The 20,669-nt window shown below is 36.7% G+C and overlaps 2 protein-coding genes and 1 long non-coding RNA gene across 4 annotated transcripts; 2 read left to right on the top strand and 1 right to left on the bottom strand.

The window, feature by feature from the left end:
* Positions 1-1,703: 1,703 nt before the first annotated feature.
* LOC111780163 (glucan endo-1,3-beta-glucosidase 6-like) lies at positions 1,704-6,204 on the bottom strand. The gene is made up of 2 exons (XM_023660487.1): positions 5,363-6,204; positions 1,704-2,945 (listed from the first exon to the last, which is right to left on the bottom strand). The coding sequence occupies exons 1-2, from the start codon at positions 5,713-5,715 to the stop codon at positions 1,826-1,828; spliced, it is 1,473 nt and encodes a 490-aa protein (XP_023516255.1). The 5' UTR covers positions 5,716-6,204; the 3' UTR covers positions 1,704-1,825.
* Positions 6,205-10,322: 4,118 nt separating this feature from the next.
* Positions 10,323-18,452, top strand: LOC111780169. 2 transcript variants are annotated; one of them, XM_023660493.1, is made up of 8 exons: positions 10,323-10,557; positions 11,224-11,261; positions 11,373-11,544; positions 13,856-13,935; positions 14,026-14,430; positions 15,846-16,379; positions 16,981-17,193; positions 17,995-18,451. In XM_023660493.1, exons 1-8 carry the CDS (start codon positions 10,518-10,520, stop codon positions 18,301-18,303), a joined length of 1,791 nt encoding a protein of 596 aa, XP_023516261.1. In that variant the 5' UTR covers positions 10,323-10,517; the 3' UTR covers positions 18,304-18,451. The 2 variants fall into 2 exon arrangements, with proteins under 2 accessions (XP_023516261.1, XP_023516262.1); XM_023660494.1 differs by having other exon boundaries at positions 10,358-10,557; positions 11,195-11,261; positions 17,995-18,452.
* A 268-nt stretch (positions 18,453-18,720) lies between these two features.
* On the top strand, positions 18,721-20,491 carry LOC111780170. Its single transcript, XR_002812809.1, has 2 exons — positions 18,721-19,181; positions 19,962-20,491. It is a non-coding gene; the product is annotated as an uncharacterized LOC111780170 (long non-coding RNA).
* The last annotated feature ends 178 nt before the right edge of the window (positions 20,492-20,669 follow it).

Here is a 20,669-nt window from a genome sequence, read left to right as displayed (position 1 = left end):
GAATTTATGCATATCAATGTCGGGAAAATTTTAAAAATTCATCCATTTTTCAACGTTTTTTTTTTTTTTTTAATACATCATTTTAAAATTGTTATTTATATGACGAACATTAAACAAATTCACGAATTTAATTATCAAATTTGTGTCGATATGATTTTTGGGTTTACCTAACGAGCCATGAACACAGGGTCGAGACAAGAACGGGAATGCCACCTATTTCGGTTCTTATTCTCGTTCTTTTTTTTTTTGTGATTGGTAATTTTTTTTCTTATTTTTATATTTTTTTAAAAAAATATATTCATTCCGCGGGATAAGAACAGGAATGCCACCTATTTTCGTTCTTATTCTTGTTCCTTATTTATTTAGACCATTGGCAATCTTTTTTTTTCCTAATTTTTATATATTTTTTAAAAAGTATATTTGTAACCGTCCAGATCCACCGACAGCAGATATTGCCCTCTTAAGGACGCTGTGCCAGTAAGGGGTAGACATCAAACGATGTGCCAGCTTTCTCGTTGTTTCCCGAATGGGGTAGACACGGGACGGTGTGCCAGTAAGGACGTTGGACCCCAAAGAGGGGTGAATTTAGGGGCGGTCCCACCTCGATTGGAGGAAGGAAAGAGTGTTGGCGAGGACGCTGGGTACAGAGGTGGATTGTGATGTCTCATGTTGGTTGGGGAGGATAACAAATCACCATTTATAAGAGGGTGGAAACCTTCACTTAACAGACACGTTTTAAAGCCTCGAGGGGAAGCCTAAGAAAGGAAAGCCCAAATAGAACAATATCTAGTCTATATGTGCCGTTACAATATTCATTCTCGAAAAAAAAAACTTTTAATGGACGGTTTTCTTTTTTAAAATAAATTCTATTAATAAATATAAAACATTCTAATAACTAATAAATTCAATAATATTTCATTTGAAAAAATATAATATACTATATATAAAAATAATCTTTCTTTGCTCTCTCCCCCGTTAAACTTGAATTCTCCGTCCCATTTTAGTTTAAATAAACATATCAGAATTAAATGTCATACTGGATACTCAGTACTCTGCTTCGACATTAGATCCAAGAAAAGTCAGTTGCTTTTTGAAAACCCTAACCAGTAGGTTTTTCTCGAGAAATATGCAGAACCTAATAGTAGACCGTCTACTACCAGAACAAACAACCTAGTCGACATCGGAGAGTACAAAGAAAGTGATCAACGATCCAAAGAAACAGAAACATTACAAACCAACCCGAGTAAGAAAATAAAGACAAAAGGAAAGCTTTTTGAAAACCCCAATCAGTAGATTTTTAACTGTAGATCTAGAAAGAGTCTATTGCTTTTTGGAAACTCTAATTAGTAGGTTTTTTCCGAGAAATATGCAGAACCTAGTAATAGACCGTCTACTACCAGAACAAACAATCTAGTCAACGTCGAAGAGTACAAAGAAAGCGGTCAACAGTCCAAAGAAACAAAAACATTACAAACCGCCCCGAGTAAAAAAAAAGACCCTAATCAGTAGATTTTTAACATTAGATCTAGAAAGAGTCGATTGCATTTCCAAAACCCTAATCAGTAGATTTTTTCTCGAGAAATATGCAGAAGTAGACCATCTACTATAAGAACAGTCAACCTAGTCGACATCCGAGAGTATAAAGAAAGCGATCAACGATCCAAAGAAACAGAAACAATACGAACCGGACCCGAGTAAGAAAATAAAGACAAAAAAAATGGCTTTTATGAAGAATTCCCCAATTTTTACATTTTCATTCCATTCCTTTTCATTGGGTAAACATTCCCTTAAAGACATAAATTAGAAGCCATAAATCCTCAAGCATTCATAGAATTGTCAATAAAATAAGAAGAAGCCCAGAAAACAACACCAAAAGCCTTCTGAAACAACGCCCTGTTCTTCCTTCAGAGCCGCCATAATCTGGCTCGATCGTTATATCAAACCTGCAATTCCCAAAGCTTGGATCACTATTGGTCACTGTTGATAGCCCTGAAAACTTGCAAGCATCCTCTGCTTGATTGCTTATCTGATAGTAACTGTTAAATGCATAAGAAATGTTCGACCTCGCATCTAGCCCCGAACAAGACGTCCCGTACCCGAGACTGGTGCAATCAGCATGGTAACATGCATAGCTGACGCTCGGTGCAACCTGCGAGTCTTCAAGGTGAGCAGATGGCTTCATCACACACCATTTTCGTTCCAAATAACGCACATTTTTGGCTCCGACTAAGGACCCGTTGTTTGAATTTCCGAGGCTGAGTTGGTACTTCGGTCGGCCATCGTAGTAGAATATGCCCCAATGGCGTTCGAAGTTCCCTGGATCGATGCTCTTTGAGTCTTCGTCGATTAGACTAAATAAGTACGTGTCGATTGGACCTGGTCTCATTGGTGTTCCTTTCCCGCCTAATATGTGTGACATATAGCCTTGATTGAAGCGTTGAGCATAGATGGGATTGGCGTTACGATCACCGTCTGTTGGCCAACCGATCTCCCCGACTATGATTGGTAAGTTTCCATAGCCATTCTTCTGAAGCGCCCACACAAGAGTATCGTAATTTGCATCGAACATGTTGAAATATGTTGTCCCGCCATCGACTAGGGGTGTTGCATTGCCATCAAAGAAAGCATATTCGACCGGGAAGTTCGGGTTGCTATAGAGACTGATGAAGGGGTAAATGTTGACGGTGAACGGAGAACCGGAATCGCTCAAGAACTTGACGATAGCAAGCATGTAATCATGTATATCAGTTCGGAAGTCGCCGCCCGATGGATAGTCGGTTGACGATGCATAGACATCGGCATTCAGCGGGACGGTTACCTTTACTTGGTTGCCTAGATTAGCCTTTATTAGAGCATTCTGAACATTCCGCAGAGCTGGATAGGTTGTGCTGAGAAAGCTTCCATTGTAAGTTGCCAAGAAAGGCTCATTCCCTACAGCAACATATCTGAAAACGCATAATTAACCGATCAACCGATGCACGACAATCTGAACGGGTATTTTCCCGCGTTGTCAGCTTAATAAAAGTATAGGACAATACACGAAAATCACACGAACATGCGGCGTCGAACACGCACAGCTGCTAAAGCAGGTCGGTAATGTGTTCGGCCTTGCATATTCATACATGATAAGATGACAACATGTCAGCTTAATAAAAGTACAGGACAATACACGAAAATCACATATGAACAAGCGGCGTCGAACACGCACAGCTGCTAAAGCAGGTCGGTAACGTGTTCTTCTAAGCTCGTGCCTACCCCAAGGTGTAAACTTTGAAGATAACAAGGATTATCCTTATTAAACTCACGTGAAGATTCGAACATGTAACCTCTAAGTAGGCGTTACTGAAAGACTGCAAGCTTTAGCCAACGGGGCAACCTATAAGGACTAGGATGACGGGGTTACTTGGATCAAAAATTTTAAAACGAGGGAGCTATTAGTTTAATGGTTCGTGTATGAAAAGGAAGAGTTCTACCATCTTAAGTCGTGTCGTGTCGTGTCGTGCCGTGCCATGCCGTCATTTCACCTCAACCGTGTCCAACTGCAAGAATTTAGTCCAACCTCTATTTTCTCGAGTCTTTTAGGATCTTTCAGACTTACAGGGACATGACTATGACCGAAAACCAGGTCCCTCCAACTCTAGTGAAAAGGGTAGCTCAGAATTGTTACTCTGCTTGCCCTGAAGTGGCTTTAACGAGGATAGATGGCATAAAATCAGGGAGTAAACTCAAGCCTACCGCTAGTAAATATTGTTCTCTTCAGACTTTTCCTTTTGGTTTTCCCCTCAAGGTTTTAAAACGTGTCTGCTAGGGAGAAGTTTCTACACCCTTTATAAAGATTGCTTCGTTCTCCCCAACCGACGTGAGTTCTCGCAATCCACTGTCCTTTAGGGCCCAGCGTCCTCGCTCGCACTCGTTCCCTTCTCCAATCGAAGTGGGACCCCACAATCCATACCCTTCAGGGTTCAACGTCCTTACTGGCACACAGCCCTTCAGGGCTCAGCCTCCTTGCTGACACATCACCCAGCGTCCAGCTCTGATACCAACTTTAACGATCCTAGCCCACCGCTAGCAGATATTGTTCTTTTTAGGCTTTTCCTTTCGAGCTTCCCCTCAAAGTTTTAAAACGTGTCGACTAGGGAGAGGTTTCCACACCCTTATAAAGAATGTTTCGTTCTCCTCCCCAACCGATGTGGGTCTCTTAATCAACCCCCTTCAGGACCTAGCGTCCACGCTAACCCTCATTCCCTTCTCCAATCGATGTGCGACCCCCCAATCCACTCCCCTTCGAGGCCTAGCGTCCTTACTAGCACACCATCTTGTGTCCACCCCATTCAAAGCTCGGCCTCCTTGTTGACACATCACCCAGTGTCCGTCTCCGATATCAACTTTAACGACCCTAGCCCACCACTAGCAAATATTGTCCTTTTTAGGCTTTTCCTTTCGAGTTTCCCCTCAAAGTTTTAAAACGTGTCGACTAGGGAGAGGTTTCCACACCCTTATAAAGAATGTTTCGTTCTCCTCCCCAACCGATGTGGGATCTCTTAATCAACCCCCTTCAGGACCCAGCATCCACGCTAACCCTCATTCCCTTCTCCAATCGATGTGCAACCCCCCAATCCACTCCCCTTCGAGGCCTAGCGTCCTTACTGGCACACCATCTTGTGTCCACCCCATTCAAAGCTCAGCCTCCTTGTTGACACATCACCCAGTGTCCATCTCCGATATCAACTTTAACGACCCTAGCCCACCACTAGCAAATATTGTCCTTTTTAGGCTTTTCCTTTTGGGTTTCCTTTAAAATGCTTCTACTAAGGAGAAGTTTTCACACCCTTATAAATAATGTTTTGTTCTCCTCCCAACTAATGTGGGATCTTACAATCCACCCCCTTCGAGACCCAGCATCCTCGCAAACACTCGTTCCCATCCCCTTTCGGGCCCAGCATCCTTACTAGTCCACCGCCTCGTGTCCACCCCCTTCAAGACTCAACCTCCTCACTGACACAGTGTCTGGCTCTAATACCAACTGTAACGACCCTAGCCCACCACTAGCAGATATTATCCTCTTTGGGCTTTCCTTTTCGGTCTTCCTCTCAAGGTTTTAGAACCCATGGGAGAGGTTTCCACACGCTTATATAGAATGCTTTGTTTTCCTCCCCAACCGATATCACATCTCAATCATTCAGATATCACATCTAACCTTACTAGAATTAACTAACAAGAGAAAAGAATCAAAACGTTAAGCTCATAGATACATAGCTGATTAAGACACCATAATGAACTCACAAAAAAGCAACACAACTCAAAAAGTGACCCAAAACAACACAAAACAAGAACAAGAACAACAACAACAAAAAAAACTCACCTAATGTTAACATGGTGTTCATTAATATGAACAGAGACATTCTTTGAAACCCATTTCTCAGCTGCTTTCTCACTGTTAGCAAAAGTGTAGAGCATATCATTAGGAATCCCAACCATGACTTCAATCCCAGTCTTCCCCAGAGCTCTAAGAGTTCCATAATCAGCATCGAATAGCTTCACTTTCTGAATCTGATTGTCCCTCACCATCCTAACAATGGTCTCCGGCGGCAGCGGATGAGTCGACTGAGTACCCCAGTTAACACCTATGGCCGCCACAGAACAAATCACTGATAACAACGACACCAAACCAACGGAGCCTGACAACAAACAGCAACCCATTTTGCTGTTCAACATCTTCAAATGACCCAAACAAGAAAAGAACAAGAAAAGGAACCTTCGAATCAGAAAGGGAAATGGTTAAACACCCTTTTCAGCTCATCAGTAACAACACTACACAGTGATCTCAGCAAGAAGATCCGGAAGAATCCGCCATTAAAGAGGCAAGAAAGCTCAAAAACTTGCCAAAATAAGAAAACCCCAGATGAGAAAAGAGAAAACCCACCTCAAAAAAGTGAAGTAAAGGCAAGATTAAGCTTCAAAATGCCGAGTTTAGACCCGAAATCGAACACGGGTCGACCCGGATAAGACGCGAGCCCGAAGTGGAGAATATTTGGGGGTTTGAGGAATGATTTTGGGAGGGTAAAAGAGAGGGAAAAGTTAAAAAACAAAACGAGGGAGAATTTGGGAAAAGCATTGAAATTGATGAAGTGACAATTATTAATAATAAACTGGGGATGTCGGACAGTGCAGCATCTTTGATAGGTCAGCCATCGCTGGCATTGCATTAGTGGCAGTGGCAGCTGCTTTTTTCAAACAACCATTTGAGCCATCGAAGTTTATCAATATCGTATCAGCTTCATTTGCTTTTCCTTTGTATAATCCTAAAAAGTTTCAAGCTTGTCTTGTTTCAGAGATTTTCCAGTTTCTGGATAAAAAGTTTCAGACGACTCGTTTCTTCTGTATAATATCTAGATATTTATCTTTTATTATGGATATTATATCTGTCCTTTTATTATACACTCGTTTCTTCAGTATTGTTGGATGATGAAAGTCCCACATCGGCTGCTTTAGGGAATGATCATGGGGTTATAAGTGATGAATACTAACTCCATTGGTATGAGGCCTTCTCGGGAAGCCCAGAGCAAAGCCATGAGAGCTTACATTCAAAGTGGACTATATCATACCGTTGTGGAGGTCCGTGATTCCTAACATGGTATCAGAGTCATGCCCTAAACTTAGTTTGGTAAATTCTCAAATATCGAACAAAGAACTCCAAACGAAAAGGAGCAAGCCTCCTTGAAGGCTGTAAAAAATGACTAAGACTCCAAAGGACGAGTCGAGCCTCGATTGAGGGGAGGTGCACTTTGTTCGAGGGGAGGTGTTGGATGATGAAAATCCCACATCGGCTAATTTAGGGAATGATCGTGGGGTTATAAGTGAGAAATACTAACTTCATTAGTATGCCCCAACCCAGAGCAAAGCCATGAGAGCTTATGCTCAAAAGAAATACTAACTTCATTAGTATGCCCCAACCCAGAGCAAAGCCATGAGAGCTTATGCTCAAAGTGGACAATATCATACCGTTGTAGAGGTCCTTGATTCCTAACAGATATAACTGTTTATTCGGTCTGATATCTAGATATTTGTCTTCCATTATCCTTGCATAGATATTATATCTGTCTATATCTTGTATTCATCTATTACTTTTTTTTTTTTTCATATCCTTGATTTTCACACTATTTAGTGGTTTTAACAAATACTCTCATGGTATTAGAGTCCTCTCAGTTTAGCAATCCCGGTTCTTTATTTTCAATGGTTATGAATCCTCTATTCATCTTCTTCCCCACCACCACTATCGGCTTTAACGCCACATGGGCAGTTGCCATGACTGCCATAGGCAAAGCCGATTGATTATCTTCTGCTCCACCTTCCGACCTCCAAATCATTCTTTACAAGACAATATTAATAAATTATTGGCTATAAATCCTCTACTCATCTTCTTCCTCACCACCGTTCGCTTTAACGTCGTAAGGGCAGTTGCCATGACTGACGTAGGCAGAGTCGATAGATTATCTTCAGCTCCACTCTTCTCACCTCCAAATCATCATTTACAAAACAATATTAATAAATTAACAAAATGGTTAATATGTTAATTTTTTTTATTATTTTAAAAAACATCTCTAAACTATTTTTTTTTTTTAATAAATGGGAAACTAAGTGTGTTAATATTACTTCTAAAATTTATTATTTTTAAATACATTAATGACCGAGTATTTTTTAAATGCATTTTAAAACAAAGTAATACATATTTTCATGAATGTTTTTTATTTTTTTAATTAAAGATATTTTAAATACAAAGTTTAAAAGAGCATATTTATTAATTTATTCTCTACATTTTTCTATTATTTCTAAGATTTATTGAATTAATAAATAGGCTATAACTAACCACTAGGGATATTTTTGTTAGATTTTAATAAATGGGGATGACTAATTTATTACAATATACTAATATAGTGGCCCTCATAATTAAAGTATGTTTTATTAAATCAAGTAATTATTGCACTTTATTATTTTGTTTGGTTAAGCATTTATTAAATAATAATAAATGTTAAATGTGTTCAAAATTTTATTTTATCGACTCTTTGAATTATTATTTTCATCCCGATAGCTAGAAGTATTTTCATGGGTTTGCCTTGATATCATGTTCGTACGGTTGTATTGAATGATCCCGACCGTTCGCTTTCTGTTCATATAGTGCATACAACTCTAGTTGCTGGTTGGGCCGGTTCAATGGGCGTATATTAGCATTTTCTTATCCATTTGATCCTGTTCTGATTCAATGTGGAGACAAAGTATGTTCGTTATACCCTCTATGACTCGTTTAGGAATAACCAATTCATGGGGGGTCGGAGTATCACAAGAAGGACTATAGCGAATCCGGGTATTTAAAGTTACGAAAGTGCAGCCAGAGCACATATTGTGTTTTCTAGATTGTGCTTTTTAGCAGCTAATTAGCACGGTATCTAGTTAAAACTGTCTCTAAAATTTTAAATTATTAAAATATTTAATAAATTTAAACGCTTTGTCTAATCTCACGGGACAACTGTCTTATTCTAAGTTGTGGATTGATATTGCGTAATTTAAAATTGTTTACTCTGTACTCTCATTTAGGCTGATATTTTAGATTTAAGGGTTTAATTGTTCTGTTATTTGATTGAATTCTCGGGAGTTACACAATATTAAAGATGATTTTATCTCGATTAGAGATTTTTAGCTACATCTTAGATCCAATTGGTTACCGTTTTTATATTAAAACATCTTAACTAATTTCACGAGACAACTATTCCGCTCTCTTTTTTTTTTTTTTAAGTCCGGAAATGAGAAGGGCAATTTCGTAATTTGTAATAATTTAATTTTTTTTTTCTAATTTCTAAGCCTTTTAATTTCATATAATATTTTAGTTTTCTTAGTAGCGCTGACGTGGCGCGTGCATGGTTTTATGTGAAATGGTATCTAAATCACGTGATTTAATTTTGTCTGTTTTAATCATTAATGAGGTGGACATAAAATATAATTAAAAATTGGATTTAATAACAAAATTGTTTTTATTATAAATCCGTATAATATGTGGAATTCTTTTAATGTTAATTTGAAGTGAATAAATATAAAATTAATAAAATAGTTTAAATTTAATTTTATAAAATATAGTTTATATCAACCTTATATGTTTTTTTTTTTTTTTGTGATAAAATATAGTATTTAATTTCTTATATATATATAACCAAAGTATTTATTGTGCATTAAATATAAAAATCTATCACACATTCCACAGTGAATTTCGTTCGATGAGTGTGTCTTGAAACAATCCACCCACGATAACCTAGCCAATCACAACATATGTGAAAAATCGAGCATGCCCTTTTATGCCAACGTGCCTACATGGTCGAACCTTCATGTACTATGTAGATATCACTTAATGACGATATTTCCTCTATGGATGAAGCTGGAATGTATCCACTATGGACGGAGACCGACCCATCAATCCTTTTTTATAAGATAAGGAATCAATATAAGGGGAATAAGATTCGGATTAACTTATTGTTTGAATATCTCAATGCAAGAATATTGTTTGAGATTCGAACCACTCCACAAGCAAGATCGATCATGTCGAGCTTGAATGATTCTACATGCAACATAAATTACATAGAATTGCAAAGAAACTTAGCCATTGGCTAAAGAAAAGCACAAAGGTTTCTTTTACTATGTTTTACAAGTCTGCTTACAAATGAAACTATTAAAGACATTCCAATAATTGTAACATTCATAGCCATAATTAACCCCGATGTAATTGTAACCTAAAGTAAATAAAAAGTCTTAAAATATATTAATGAAATATTATAATCCACCCAAAATTTATAACATGAAACTTCATTTTTCTTCAACAATATTTTTTTCATATCTTCATTGAAGCATATTGTATGATTGATGTCTCTTGGTTCATATCACTTTTGAAACTCTCAAATAGAACCGATTGTTTTGCAGATGGGATTCAAGTGTCCGTCGATGTTATACGCTAGCACCGTTGGAGAGATTAGAAGTTGAAACCCACGATGGGTATTCCTCTATGAGTATGACGTATTAAGACTACCGTAAATATTCAGAAAGGTGAAGGATCAGAAGACAGAAGACCTAACTATTTTCTAACGGACTAAAATGGAAAACATATTAGAAAGCTCAATTATTCTCTTCTTTCTTAAATTTTTATTTTAGGAGAATATGAATATCTTTTATTTATTTATTTATTATTTATTTTTAAAATTAAAAAAAAAATTAAATGTTTACTTTTAGGATTTAAAATTATAGTGTAAGGTCTTCGCCAGCAAATTCCGATTGAATTCAATTAAATTCTTTAATTTATTTTTTATTTTGGTAAAAATATTGGCCCGTAAAACCTAAAACCCTTTTATTATCTTGCATTCAAATCCCAAAATCCCTCTCAAATTTCCCGTTTGATTATCTCCCACCTCATTTTTCCCTCCCAATCTGCTTGCGTTTGAGTTTTTCTAGCTCACTTCTGTTCCTGGATCTCTGTTTTTATGGAACGTTCCGACGAGGAGCATCGAATCGCTCCTATTGGTATGTTATCTGCATCTTGTTTGACTACTGATTAATTCCGTCTTCTTTCTGGTTTTGAATTGTGTTCCTTGTCAAATTGCCAGTTCTTTTGCGGAATTGTGCTATGTTAACTTCTGTATGATGAGATTTTGTCTGTTTTTGATTTGCGAAATTGAACATGAGTGATTACGGGAGCGATTGGTTTTGGATTATTGGGTTTGTGAATTGGGAATTTGCTGAAGAACATTTTGATTTACCCGTTTATATGCTGTTCTGCCGAAGAAAAAAGAAAAAAAAAAAAGCACCGACAGAGAGCTAAATCATTGTAGTTTTTGTTTTTTCTACTCTTTTTTCTTCCGGTCTTTGAATTGACACGGACCAGCTGACAGTCGATCATCATTGATCTGTCTAAGATCTTCATAGACTGAGAAAGTACCTTGATTATTACTCCAATAAGGTTTAACAGGTCAAAGTACTCAGTAATCCACTTTCTTATTCTTGGTCTTAATTTGTTGAAGGGGAAGATATTTCCGGTTATGTGACCATCTTCTAGGGTGCAGAAATATAAGCCGAGTGTGTGTATGGACTTACTGGGATCTTAATGAGGAAAAATTAATTCTACAAATGGGTATTTTCTAAGTACTTTTATCCTCTATAGGGGCACTGAACGATCGATTATTTATGCAGGAGAAAGATCTCTTAGGCAAGATAACCTGAAAGAGCCGGTAAGGCTGCTGAATTCCTTTAGAATGTTCTCCCTTGTATTTGCTTTGCATGTTTATAGGTTTTGACAATTGATGTTTACTTCTGGTATTTTTTTCCCGATTCATTGCCAGCAACTCTCACCTAAAGGTGGAAGAATTGCTTCAACAAATCCTTCTCCAAATGCAGTAATTATTGGACCTTCAAGGGATGCCATAGAAAAGACTATGGATGCAGGAACAAGTATTAGCAGTGTTCACCCGTTGAATGTACATGCTTCACATGAACCAAATGTACAATATGGTGGTTAGTTCTCCAACCCTCACTTCTGGTATCCATTTAGGTTTGAGACATATTGTATTCTTCTTTTCGCAAGGATAAGTATCAAGAGGCTTGAAGCTGAGATTTTGGAGAGAATCTCAGAACATCCTAAGCCCTCTACACTACCTCTCGGGGCCTGAGATCTTTCTTTGATATCCTTGGAAAGGAAGCCGGAAAAGATCATTACTGTAGCAAGCCTTCTATCCATAGCAATATTAGACTGTTCTAGTGTTTTCAGCTTGGACACAGAACTTTTAAAGCTCAGGTGCTAAAACCCCTCCTCAGACGTCCAGTTTCCTCTAGGAGGGAGACCAATATTAGAAAGGGGTGGTTCATTGATTCTATAATGGTATCTGACAGCTCCCTATTGACATTTTCCCTGGCCCAATATATATCCATAACCAAGAATGTTGGCATCACTTTCAAGCCTAAAGCCAGCCTCTTCAAAGAAAGTCCCTTCAAATATTTTCTCATCTTAAACAAATTATTTTTTTTGATAGGACATCTTAGACAAATTATAGGATGAGAAAAGCATATTTTCAGCTTATAGTTGGAGATAATTATGGAGAAATAAGGAATCACCCCAAGGGAAGGTAAGATTCGGATTACCTTGTGATCAAATATTTCAAGGCAAGAACACTCGTTTGAGATTTTACTCACTTCACAAGCAAGATTGATCATGTCAAGCTTGAATGATTATATACATGCAATCTAAACTACATAGAATTACAAAGAAATTTAGCCATTGGCTAAAAGAAAGCACAAATGCTCTTTTTACTACATTTTCCAGTCTCCCCCTTTACAAAGATAACATACATGACTTTATACAACCTCAAAATGAAAACTCTTAGATTCCAAGAGTAAATTTCATATTTTATGATCATAATTAGCCACTTTGTATGCTTTATGACCATAATTAGCCATTATGTAAATGTAACCTTAAAGTAAATAAAAAGTCTTAAAATATATTAATGAAATACCATAACTCTAAATTACCATCCACCGAAAATTTGTAACCATATGAGAATAAATGAATCGATCCTCCTTGAAGTTCATATTGCATGATTGAGATGTCTTGGTTCATATCATACCATCTCTAGTGATGAAGATAAAAAAAAAGGAAAAAAGAAAATAAAGAGAGCTTCTTTCCTTGGACCTTTAGAGGGATAATGCCATTTGTGTGTTTATGCTTTATGATAGGATCATAGTCAATTAAAGATCGAGTGAGAGAGAGAGGACCATTGTCATCTTTACTCCTGATTTGAAATGCTACTACATCTTTTTACTGCATTTCTGACGATTTTAAGTTGGCTGTTTCTTGTACCTCCACGATTTTAAGAATTGTGAAATATGTAAGATGTTCATTCACTGATTTTTATGAGAAACACAAGTAGTTCATTCAATAGATGGAATACACGCAGGGGGATAACCCTTATAAGCCAAAGGTATTGCTGAGAATTTTCCAATTGGCATAAATCACTGAAAGAGAACACTTGAAGGAAATAATGCAATAAGTTCCACTCCAAGAGGATTAAACAAACGCAACAATATTTTGTTAAAAGAAATTGTTCAAAGAAAACACAATATTTCCTATCTCAATTAAAGATCTCTCAGCCATTGGAAGATTCTCATTCCTTTCTTGTTAAGTTATCCAATAGAAAACTCTAAAAGAACTAAATTGAGCCACAATACATTTGCTTTCTTTTTGAAGGGGTGCCTGCATAAAGCCTTACAAAAAAAATTTATAAACTCTCCCTGGAGCCATAAAAGTCAAACTAATCCCTCCAAACTTTTTGCTCAAAACCAGGAGAAGAGGAGCGCCACAACAAATTTCACCATTTTTAAACAAAACATAAGATACCAAGCTGGGACACAAAAGCTCGAGTTTCTTGGAATAGCATTGATTCCAAATCACATGGTAAAAATCGCTGAGTATTGCCCCTTCAGTTGAGAACACCTCTTGTATATATGGGATAAGAAGTCTAGCTTCTCATTTGGGTTGCTTCTGAACACCTTTTGTAATACTGTTTGTTCATATATCAGTCTTTACAGGATCCTGGCTATTAGTAGGTTGCTTTTGTGCATCATAGGGAATTCCCGACTGAGTTGAACACAGCTCTAACTGACATATAGGGGACAAGAAATCTTGTTCTTCTCGTGTGCTTTTGACACCTTTTGATAAGAATTCTGGTTACTAATATGTTATATATTAGTTTTCACAGATTGTTACAAATTTTTTCACTCCTATGTCTGACAAATTATCTTCCAACATGTCGTGTCTTTGTGTCGACTTCAGGGTATGGTGGAAGCAGTGCTGGTTCTTGGGATGCTTATTCACAATATGTAAATGCTGACAGTTTTCCTGTTGTATCACCAGTGAGTTTTACTTTTGAAAACATGATCTTATATCCATTTAAAAATAGATTATATATGCCTAATTCACTCTTTGATTTGCACATGGATCAGGTTATGTACAATGACAATCCATCTATTGTCTTCCATTCTGGTTATGGCTTTAATCCAGATATGGCATATGGACAATATTCACCGGTTGCTACCCCTATGCCTTCTGTTATGTTAGATGGACAAGTATATCCTCCTCAACAAGTCCCATTCTCCCCATCATACTACACACAACAAGCTGCACCATGTTTACCTCATGGATCTTCTGCAGTTCCCGTTTCACCAACAGAGATGATATCACCTGAGAGTAGTACATTTGACAACATGCTTTATGGGCCAGGAACAGGTTTTTTGCTAAATTTTGGGTCCTTTGGTGGTGGAAATCTGGGTTCAGGTTCTTTAACATCTCCGGCAGCTTATCCACAACCAATGGGAATGCTTGGCTCAAATGATCAGAATGTCGGGCAGGTTTGTTTGTTTACTTAATCACAATATGGTGATAGTTAGGAAAGGTTATTATAGATGCTTCTACAACCTAAAATCGCTGTTTGGTATTGCTTGTATTGACCTACATTGAGCTGTTTTGTATCACATTTTATCCCCAGAATATCTTATTGTCATCTTAATATTTACTGATAAGAAATATCGTATTATGTCCTTAAAAGAAATTAGATAAGGAAGAAATATTATATTAATAACGAACGATAAATTAAATGCCCATCTAAATATTATCCTTGATAATAGAATATGTTGTTACTTAATACTCGTATTACCCAGAGAACAACGTTGGTTTTCATGTTCTCTTCGTTCTTGTTCTGCTTTTGCTTTTGTAATGTAAAATGTAAATCATGTGGCTACGTCTTGATGAAACTTCAAATACAGAATTCCTTAGTATAAAAGACCAAATAATTTTCTTTACTCTCTAAAATTATGTAAGAAGTCAAATTGATGAAGAGACCTATTAACGATATCAAATGCGTTTAATTTTATCTTATGTGCTTGAGCTTGCTTACTGAAAGTACTCAATCCATTCAAGAGAGAAAAAATCAGGTAGAAACTAGGGATGAATCCATGTCAGTCGAACTAGTTTCTTGACATCAAATATTCAAGGTTTGTGTAAGCAAGAGGGCAAGTTGTATAAATACATTTGATTTTATAAATTCAAGTTTTCGATGGCATTTGGTTAAGAAGCTGATGTTTTACTGATATATTGACTTCAAATGTTGCAAGGACAAGTAAATAAATTGGGGCCAATTTGTAAGAGTTTGAAATGTAAGGTGGTATTTCATATTTGATTCCCTGTTATCATGGGTGCCTATCAAGGGCTAATATATCCTCATTTTGGGAGGACACTTGTGATCATTTTTGGATTAATTTCTTAGAATTCAAGGACAATTCTATGACCTATAGAACAAATCCTATATAAGTAAGTTTGTTTTGATTGCTTTCTTTTAGTGTGAGTTTTACATAGGTCGACAAGCTAGGGATCTATTGATTATCTTGTTTCTGAAAAATCATTATACTTTCAGGCAGATTTGTGTCGTAGTTTTGAGGTTAAAGCTTGGAGCTAGCATGAGGGCATGAGACTTGAAAACCTTTTAAAACATTGGCATTAGTTACCTAGTTTCTGTTTTAGTTAGGTCGAGAGAAGATTTATTGTTAATGAGCTTGAGCTAACTAGTTAGCGTTCTTTTTTTGCTTTATTTCCATGGCCATCCATCACATTATCATGTAGTTGAGGGAAACTATGGTGTTGTGTCTACTGTCAAAACCTTTATTTATGTTATACTTGTACATTCTTGTCCTTTTGGAAAGACTATTATTTTGGTTCTAATTATAGATTTTTATACTTTTATCTCGTCATTAACTTGTTTTCATTTTAGGTTTCCTTACAACAGGGACATATGCATGGATTTGGATTGGTTTCAAATGCCTTTGATGCTCGGTACCCATTAAGCAATTCTTATCAGGGTTCTAACTTCGGCGGTGCATCAATTTCTTATCCAGTTGTAAGTGACCGAAGCCGACCTGTCCTTGGGAAGGACAGAGGAAGAGACAGGGACCGGGACTCAATTTCAGTTTTTAATGATCCGTACGGTATCTTTAGTGACCGTAATCGGGGGCCAAGAGCTTTGAAGGTCAAGGGAAAAGGGGAACTAAGTGCTGCATCTGGTGCAAGCAAAAACGATTTATCAACTTCATTAATTAGTCCTGATTCCTACAATCGACCAAACTTTGCTACAGATTATGAGACTGCCAAGTTTTTCGTTATTAAGTCATTTAGTGAAGATAATGTTCACAGAAGTATCAAGTACAAAGTTTGGGCTAGTACTCCACATGGTAACAAGAAACTGGATGCTGCTTACCGTGAGGCAAAAGAGATGCAAGGAAATTGTCCAGTTTTTCTCTTTTTCTCCGTAAGTTCTGGAGACTTATCTCATTAAAAACTTCCTTTTTTGCCTGACGGAAATCTTGTTCCTTCTTTGGGGTTTGGGGAGAGCTCATTCCTGCCTTAGTCATATGTATTGAGAGGTAGTCAAGGAGCTTGCAGGAGGAAAATAAGAAACCATAGACGTGCCTTTTGGCGTTGCATATTCTCCTTTGGGGAAGTGTCAATTTATGTGGCCACTAAAACCAACTTATCTTTTCCTGGAATAGTTTTGATGAAAATTGTTAAACAAAAGAACTAAATGCTTCTTCTTAAAGTTATCAAGAATTTTGCACATTGTGTATGTACTATGCATCATCAAGGGCAGGACTTTAGTTTTTGGGTCAGAATGGAGAATGAAATTATTTATAATATTCAAGTTATGGCATTTATTAAAATCTTGTGGCCACGTTAGGTAGCTTCTTTAACATCAACTGTTTGCGAATTAGTGGAATTGATTCTCCATCCTCATATTTGTGGGTTCTATCGTCTTGCATCTTGTTGCATACTTTCAATCGCTCATTATTTTTATGGACCACAGTTCTTAGTGGATTATATTGTATGAGCAATTTTGTCGTGTTTTCTTGCAGGTTAATGCCAGTGGTCAATTTTGTGGTGTAGCTGAAATGGCTGGACCTGTTGACTTTGAGGAAAATGTAGATTACTGGCAGCAAGATAGGTGGAGTGGACAATTTCCTGTTAAGTGGCATATCATCAAAGATGTTCCTAATATTAGATTTCGGCATGTTTTACTTGAAAATAATGACAGCAAACCTGTTACACACAGCAGGGATTCTCAGGAGGTATCATTTCATATCAATAATTCTTTAATAACTGCATCCTCATCTATGTGGATGAAGCAAAAATATATACCGTTATTTGTTGTTAGGTAGAGCCTGTACTACTAGGCTATTACTATGTTTAGATTATAACCGAGTAATATTTGGCAAGAAGCTTCAAAAACTCATGTCACGGAGGGTCATGTTCTTTTTTATTTATTTATTTATTTAATCTTTGTCCTGCAAATCAAGTTGTTCTTAGGTTTGGTATAATATTTGACCTACCCACTCAAATTCCTTGACCTACGCGTACCCTTGTCAAAAAGAGGATTAAATGTGAGAGAGGTCCTAGTGCCGTTTGGTCTCTCATTAGGTTTTATGCTTCTTTTTGGGTATAGGTGGCGAAGTGTTTCTGTTATTATTGGACAGGTCTTATTCTTCTTGGTTAGAGTCTCTTTTTCTATTTTTTCTCATTGAAGGTATGACATTTCAATAAAAAAAATAAATAATAAAATGAGTGTTCTTCGAACTATTGAGATTGAATGACTAAGGAGTTAGTTTTGAAACTATAGAGATAGAATAGAAACTAAAATTATCGGGACCATTTTGTCCATTGAAAAGAAAGTTATTGACCTGCTATCTAACTGTGATACGTGAACTTCTGTAGAGCTTTATTTATGTTACCTTTTACCCTCAATTTGTACTTGCGCTTGGGGTACTTAGTCGACGAGCGCTTTGCATTATCGTATTTGTACAAGTAAATTTTGTTAGTCCTTCCATCATGCTTCCTGATGTTATTTATTTATTTTTGCCATACATTGACAGGTGCCGCTGAAACAAGGTATTGAGATGTTGAAAATTTTCAAGGACCATGATCCACGAACATCTATTATAGATGATTTTGATTTCTATGATGAGCGGGAGAGGATTTTGAAAGAAAGGAAAACAAGACAACAGCTATTTGCAACTGCAAATTCTCTAAATCCACTAGGTGATGGTTCCATTAACCCAATTTCTGATCAGTTTGCTCATGCCTTACGACTCGATGATAATAAGAAAGAAAAACCAGAAATGGAAAAGGGTGCAACATCTAGAATAGATGCCTCAGTTTCGCTTGATGATTCGGTAAAATAAAGTTCTGAGACTTATTTCAGTCATGCAGCTGAGAGACAGACTAAGTATTAAGGGAGTCCAAGCATTTAAAGGTGGATACGGCTAGCAGAATTGTGTTTTTTTCCGTATGATTGGACTCCTTTGATTCCTTGAGCCTTAGATGAACGAGTTTGATAGTATATATATATATATATATATATATATATATATATATATATATATATATTTATTTATTTTGTTTATTTATTTATTTATTTTTTGAATTTGGATAAGATGAAAATATAATATATAAATTAGANCCCTCAATTTGTACTTGCGCTTGGGGTACTTAGTCGACGAGCGCTTTGCATTATCGTATTTGTACAAGTAAATTTTGTTAGTCCTTCCATCATGCTTCCTGATGTTATTTATTTATTTTTGCCATACATTGACAGGTGCCGCTGAAACAAGGTATTGAGATGTTGAAAATTTTCAAGGACCATGATCCACGAACATCTATTATAGATGATTTTGATTTCTATGATGAGCGGGAGAGGATTTTGAAAGAAAGGAAAACAAGACAACAGCTATTTGCAACTGCAAATTCTCTAAATCCACTAGGTGATGGTTCCATTAACCCAATTTCTGATCAGTTTGCTCATGCCTTACGACTCGATGATAATAAGAAAGAAAAACCAGAAATGGAAAAGGGTGCAACATCTAGAATAGATGCCTCAGTTTCGCTTGATGATTCGGTAAAATAAAGTTCTGAGACTTATTTCAGTCATGCAGCTGAGAGACAGACTAAGTATTAAGGGAGTCCAAGCATTTAAAGGTGGATACGGCTAGCAGAATTGTGTTTTTTTCCGTATGATTGGACTCCTTTGATTCCTTGAGCCTTAGATGAACGAGTTTGATAGGTATTTGGCATCCTGAGACACCCTTTATGACTGATTTTCTGTTCTCCAATAGCTGATAACATCTGAGGCAGTAGTTTGAAAATCTATAGCAGTGAAGATGATATCTGACGCTTTTTTACCATTTTTTCATGTTCAATTGCTCACAAAGCAGCTGGAGGAAAATTGTTGCGCTTGGCAAGAAGCTTTCCTGATCAAATATTGCTTAATTTGCACTGAATTTTCCCTTTCCCTTTCCCTTTCCCTTTCCCTTTCCCTTTCCCTTGGAGGGTTTTGATGGCATTTCTCGAATGGGAGGATTTTGCTGATGGGGGTGGGTTAGTTAGGTGGGATTTTACGTTGCTAGTGTGCAATAGATTATGTTTGCATTTCTCATCGATAGTCCAAGTGCTGCTGGGGTATCTGTAGAGTTACCCATTTGGTGAAGCAGATCAATAAAGGAGTTTTATAAATTTCTTTGTTTTAGGGAGTTTACTTGTTTTATTTGATATTTTCTTATGGGGGTGCTATCCTAGGGCAACTGCTGTGAATTTTACGACACACGACAGGATTATTTAGCGTGAGGGCGGGGGCTACTTCATGTTCTTATCCTTCTGTTTTTTTTGCCTTTGTGTTTTTTTAATGTCTGCTATACTATTCTATATGTCTCTCTAATGTCTAGACCACAAGGAACTTCTGAAGGAGCTTGAGGAGATAGATTTGATGAGATGACTCTGAAATTGTACTTTGCTGTTTAAGTCAGTTTCTTTGTGCATACCTTCCTATTATTCTGCTTTTGAACAGGTTCTTCGAAGTGAGTCGAATTCTCCAGCAAGACCGTAGCATGTCGTTGATTTGAGACGGGATATATCCAATCTACAGGAACACTCCTCGAAGCCTTCAGGCCAGGTTTTCACTATAGTAACTAATTTTTCGTCTGCTTTTCTTTTCTTCTTTTTTGCCATAGAACACTGCATTTGAAATTTTCAGGTTTTTCTACCGATATATCATCGTGCAGACGTTTGAAAATGACGTTTAAAAAGTCTGCTTTTGAAGTATTTTCGAATGGTTGTACAACTATCACTTGTGTTTCTCTTGTTGCTCTTGATGAAGCTGATGAGATTCCTTAGAACTTTGAAAATGCCTTGCTTATAGTATTTATGTAATGTCCCAGATCCACCGCTAGCAGATATTGTTCTCTTTGAGCTTTCTCTCAAGGCTTTAAAATGCATATGTTAGGGGAATGTCTCCCTACCCTTATAAATAGTGGTTTGTTTTCCTCCCAAACCAACGTGAGATATTACCATCTTTAGAAAATAGAGTATTTTTTATTATTTATTTTTGGGCTTTGAAATTTTGAAAATTAAGCTTTTTTAAGGAGGCTAGTTTTGTTATTTACTTTAAAATTCAAGTCATGTTTTTAAAGACTGAAAGAAAAAAAGAAAAAGAAAAAAAGATATATATATATATATATATATATATATATATATATATATATATATATATATATAT

Source organism: Cucurbita pepo, chromosome LG18, assembly GCF_002806865.2.
Source record: "Cucurbita pepo subsp. pepo cultivar mu-cu-16 chromosome LG18, ASM280686v2, whole genome shotgun sequence".
Classification (NCBI taxonomy): domain Eukaryota; kingdom Viridiplantae; phylum Streptophyta; class Magnoliopsida; order Cucurbitales; family Cucurbitaceae; genus Cucurbita; species Cucurbita pepo.
This window is presented reverse-complemented; position numbering and strand designations above follow the sequence as displayed.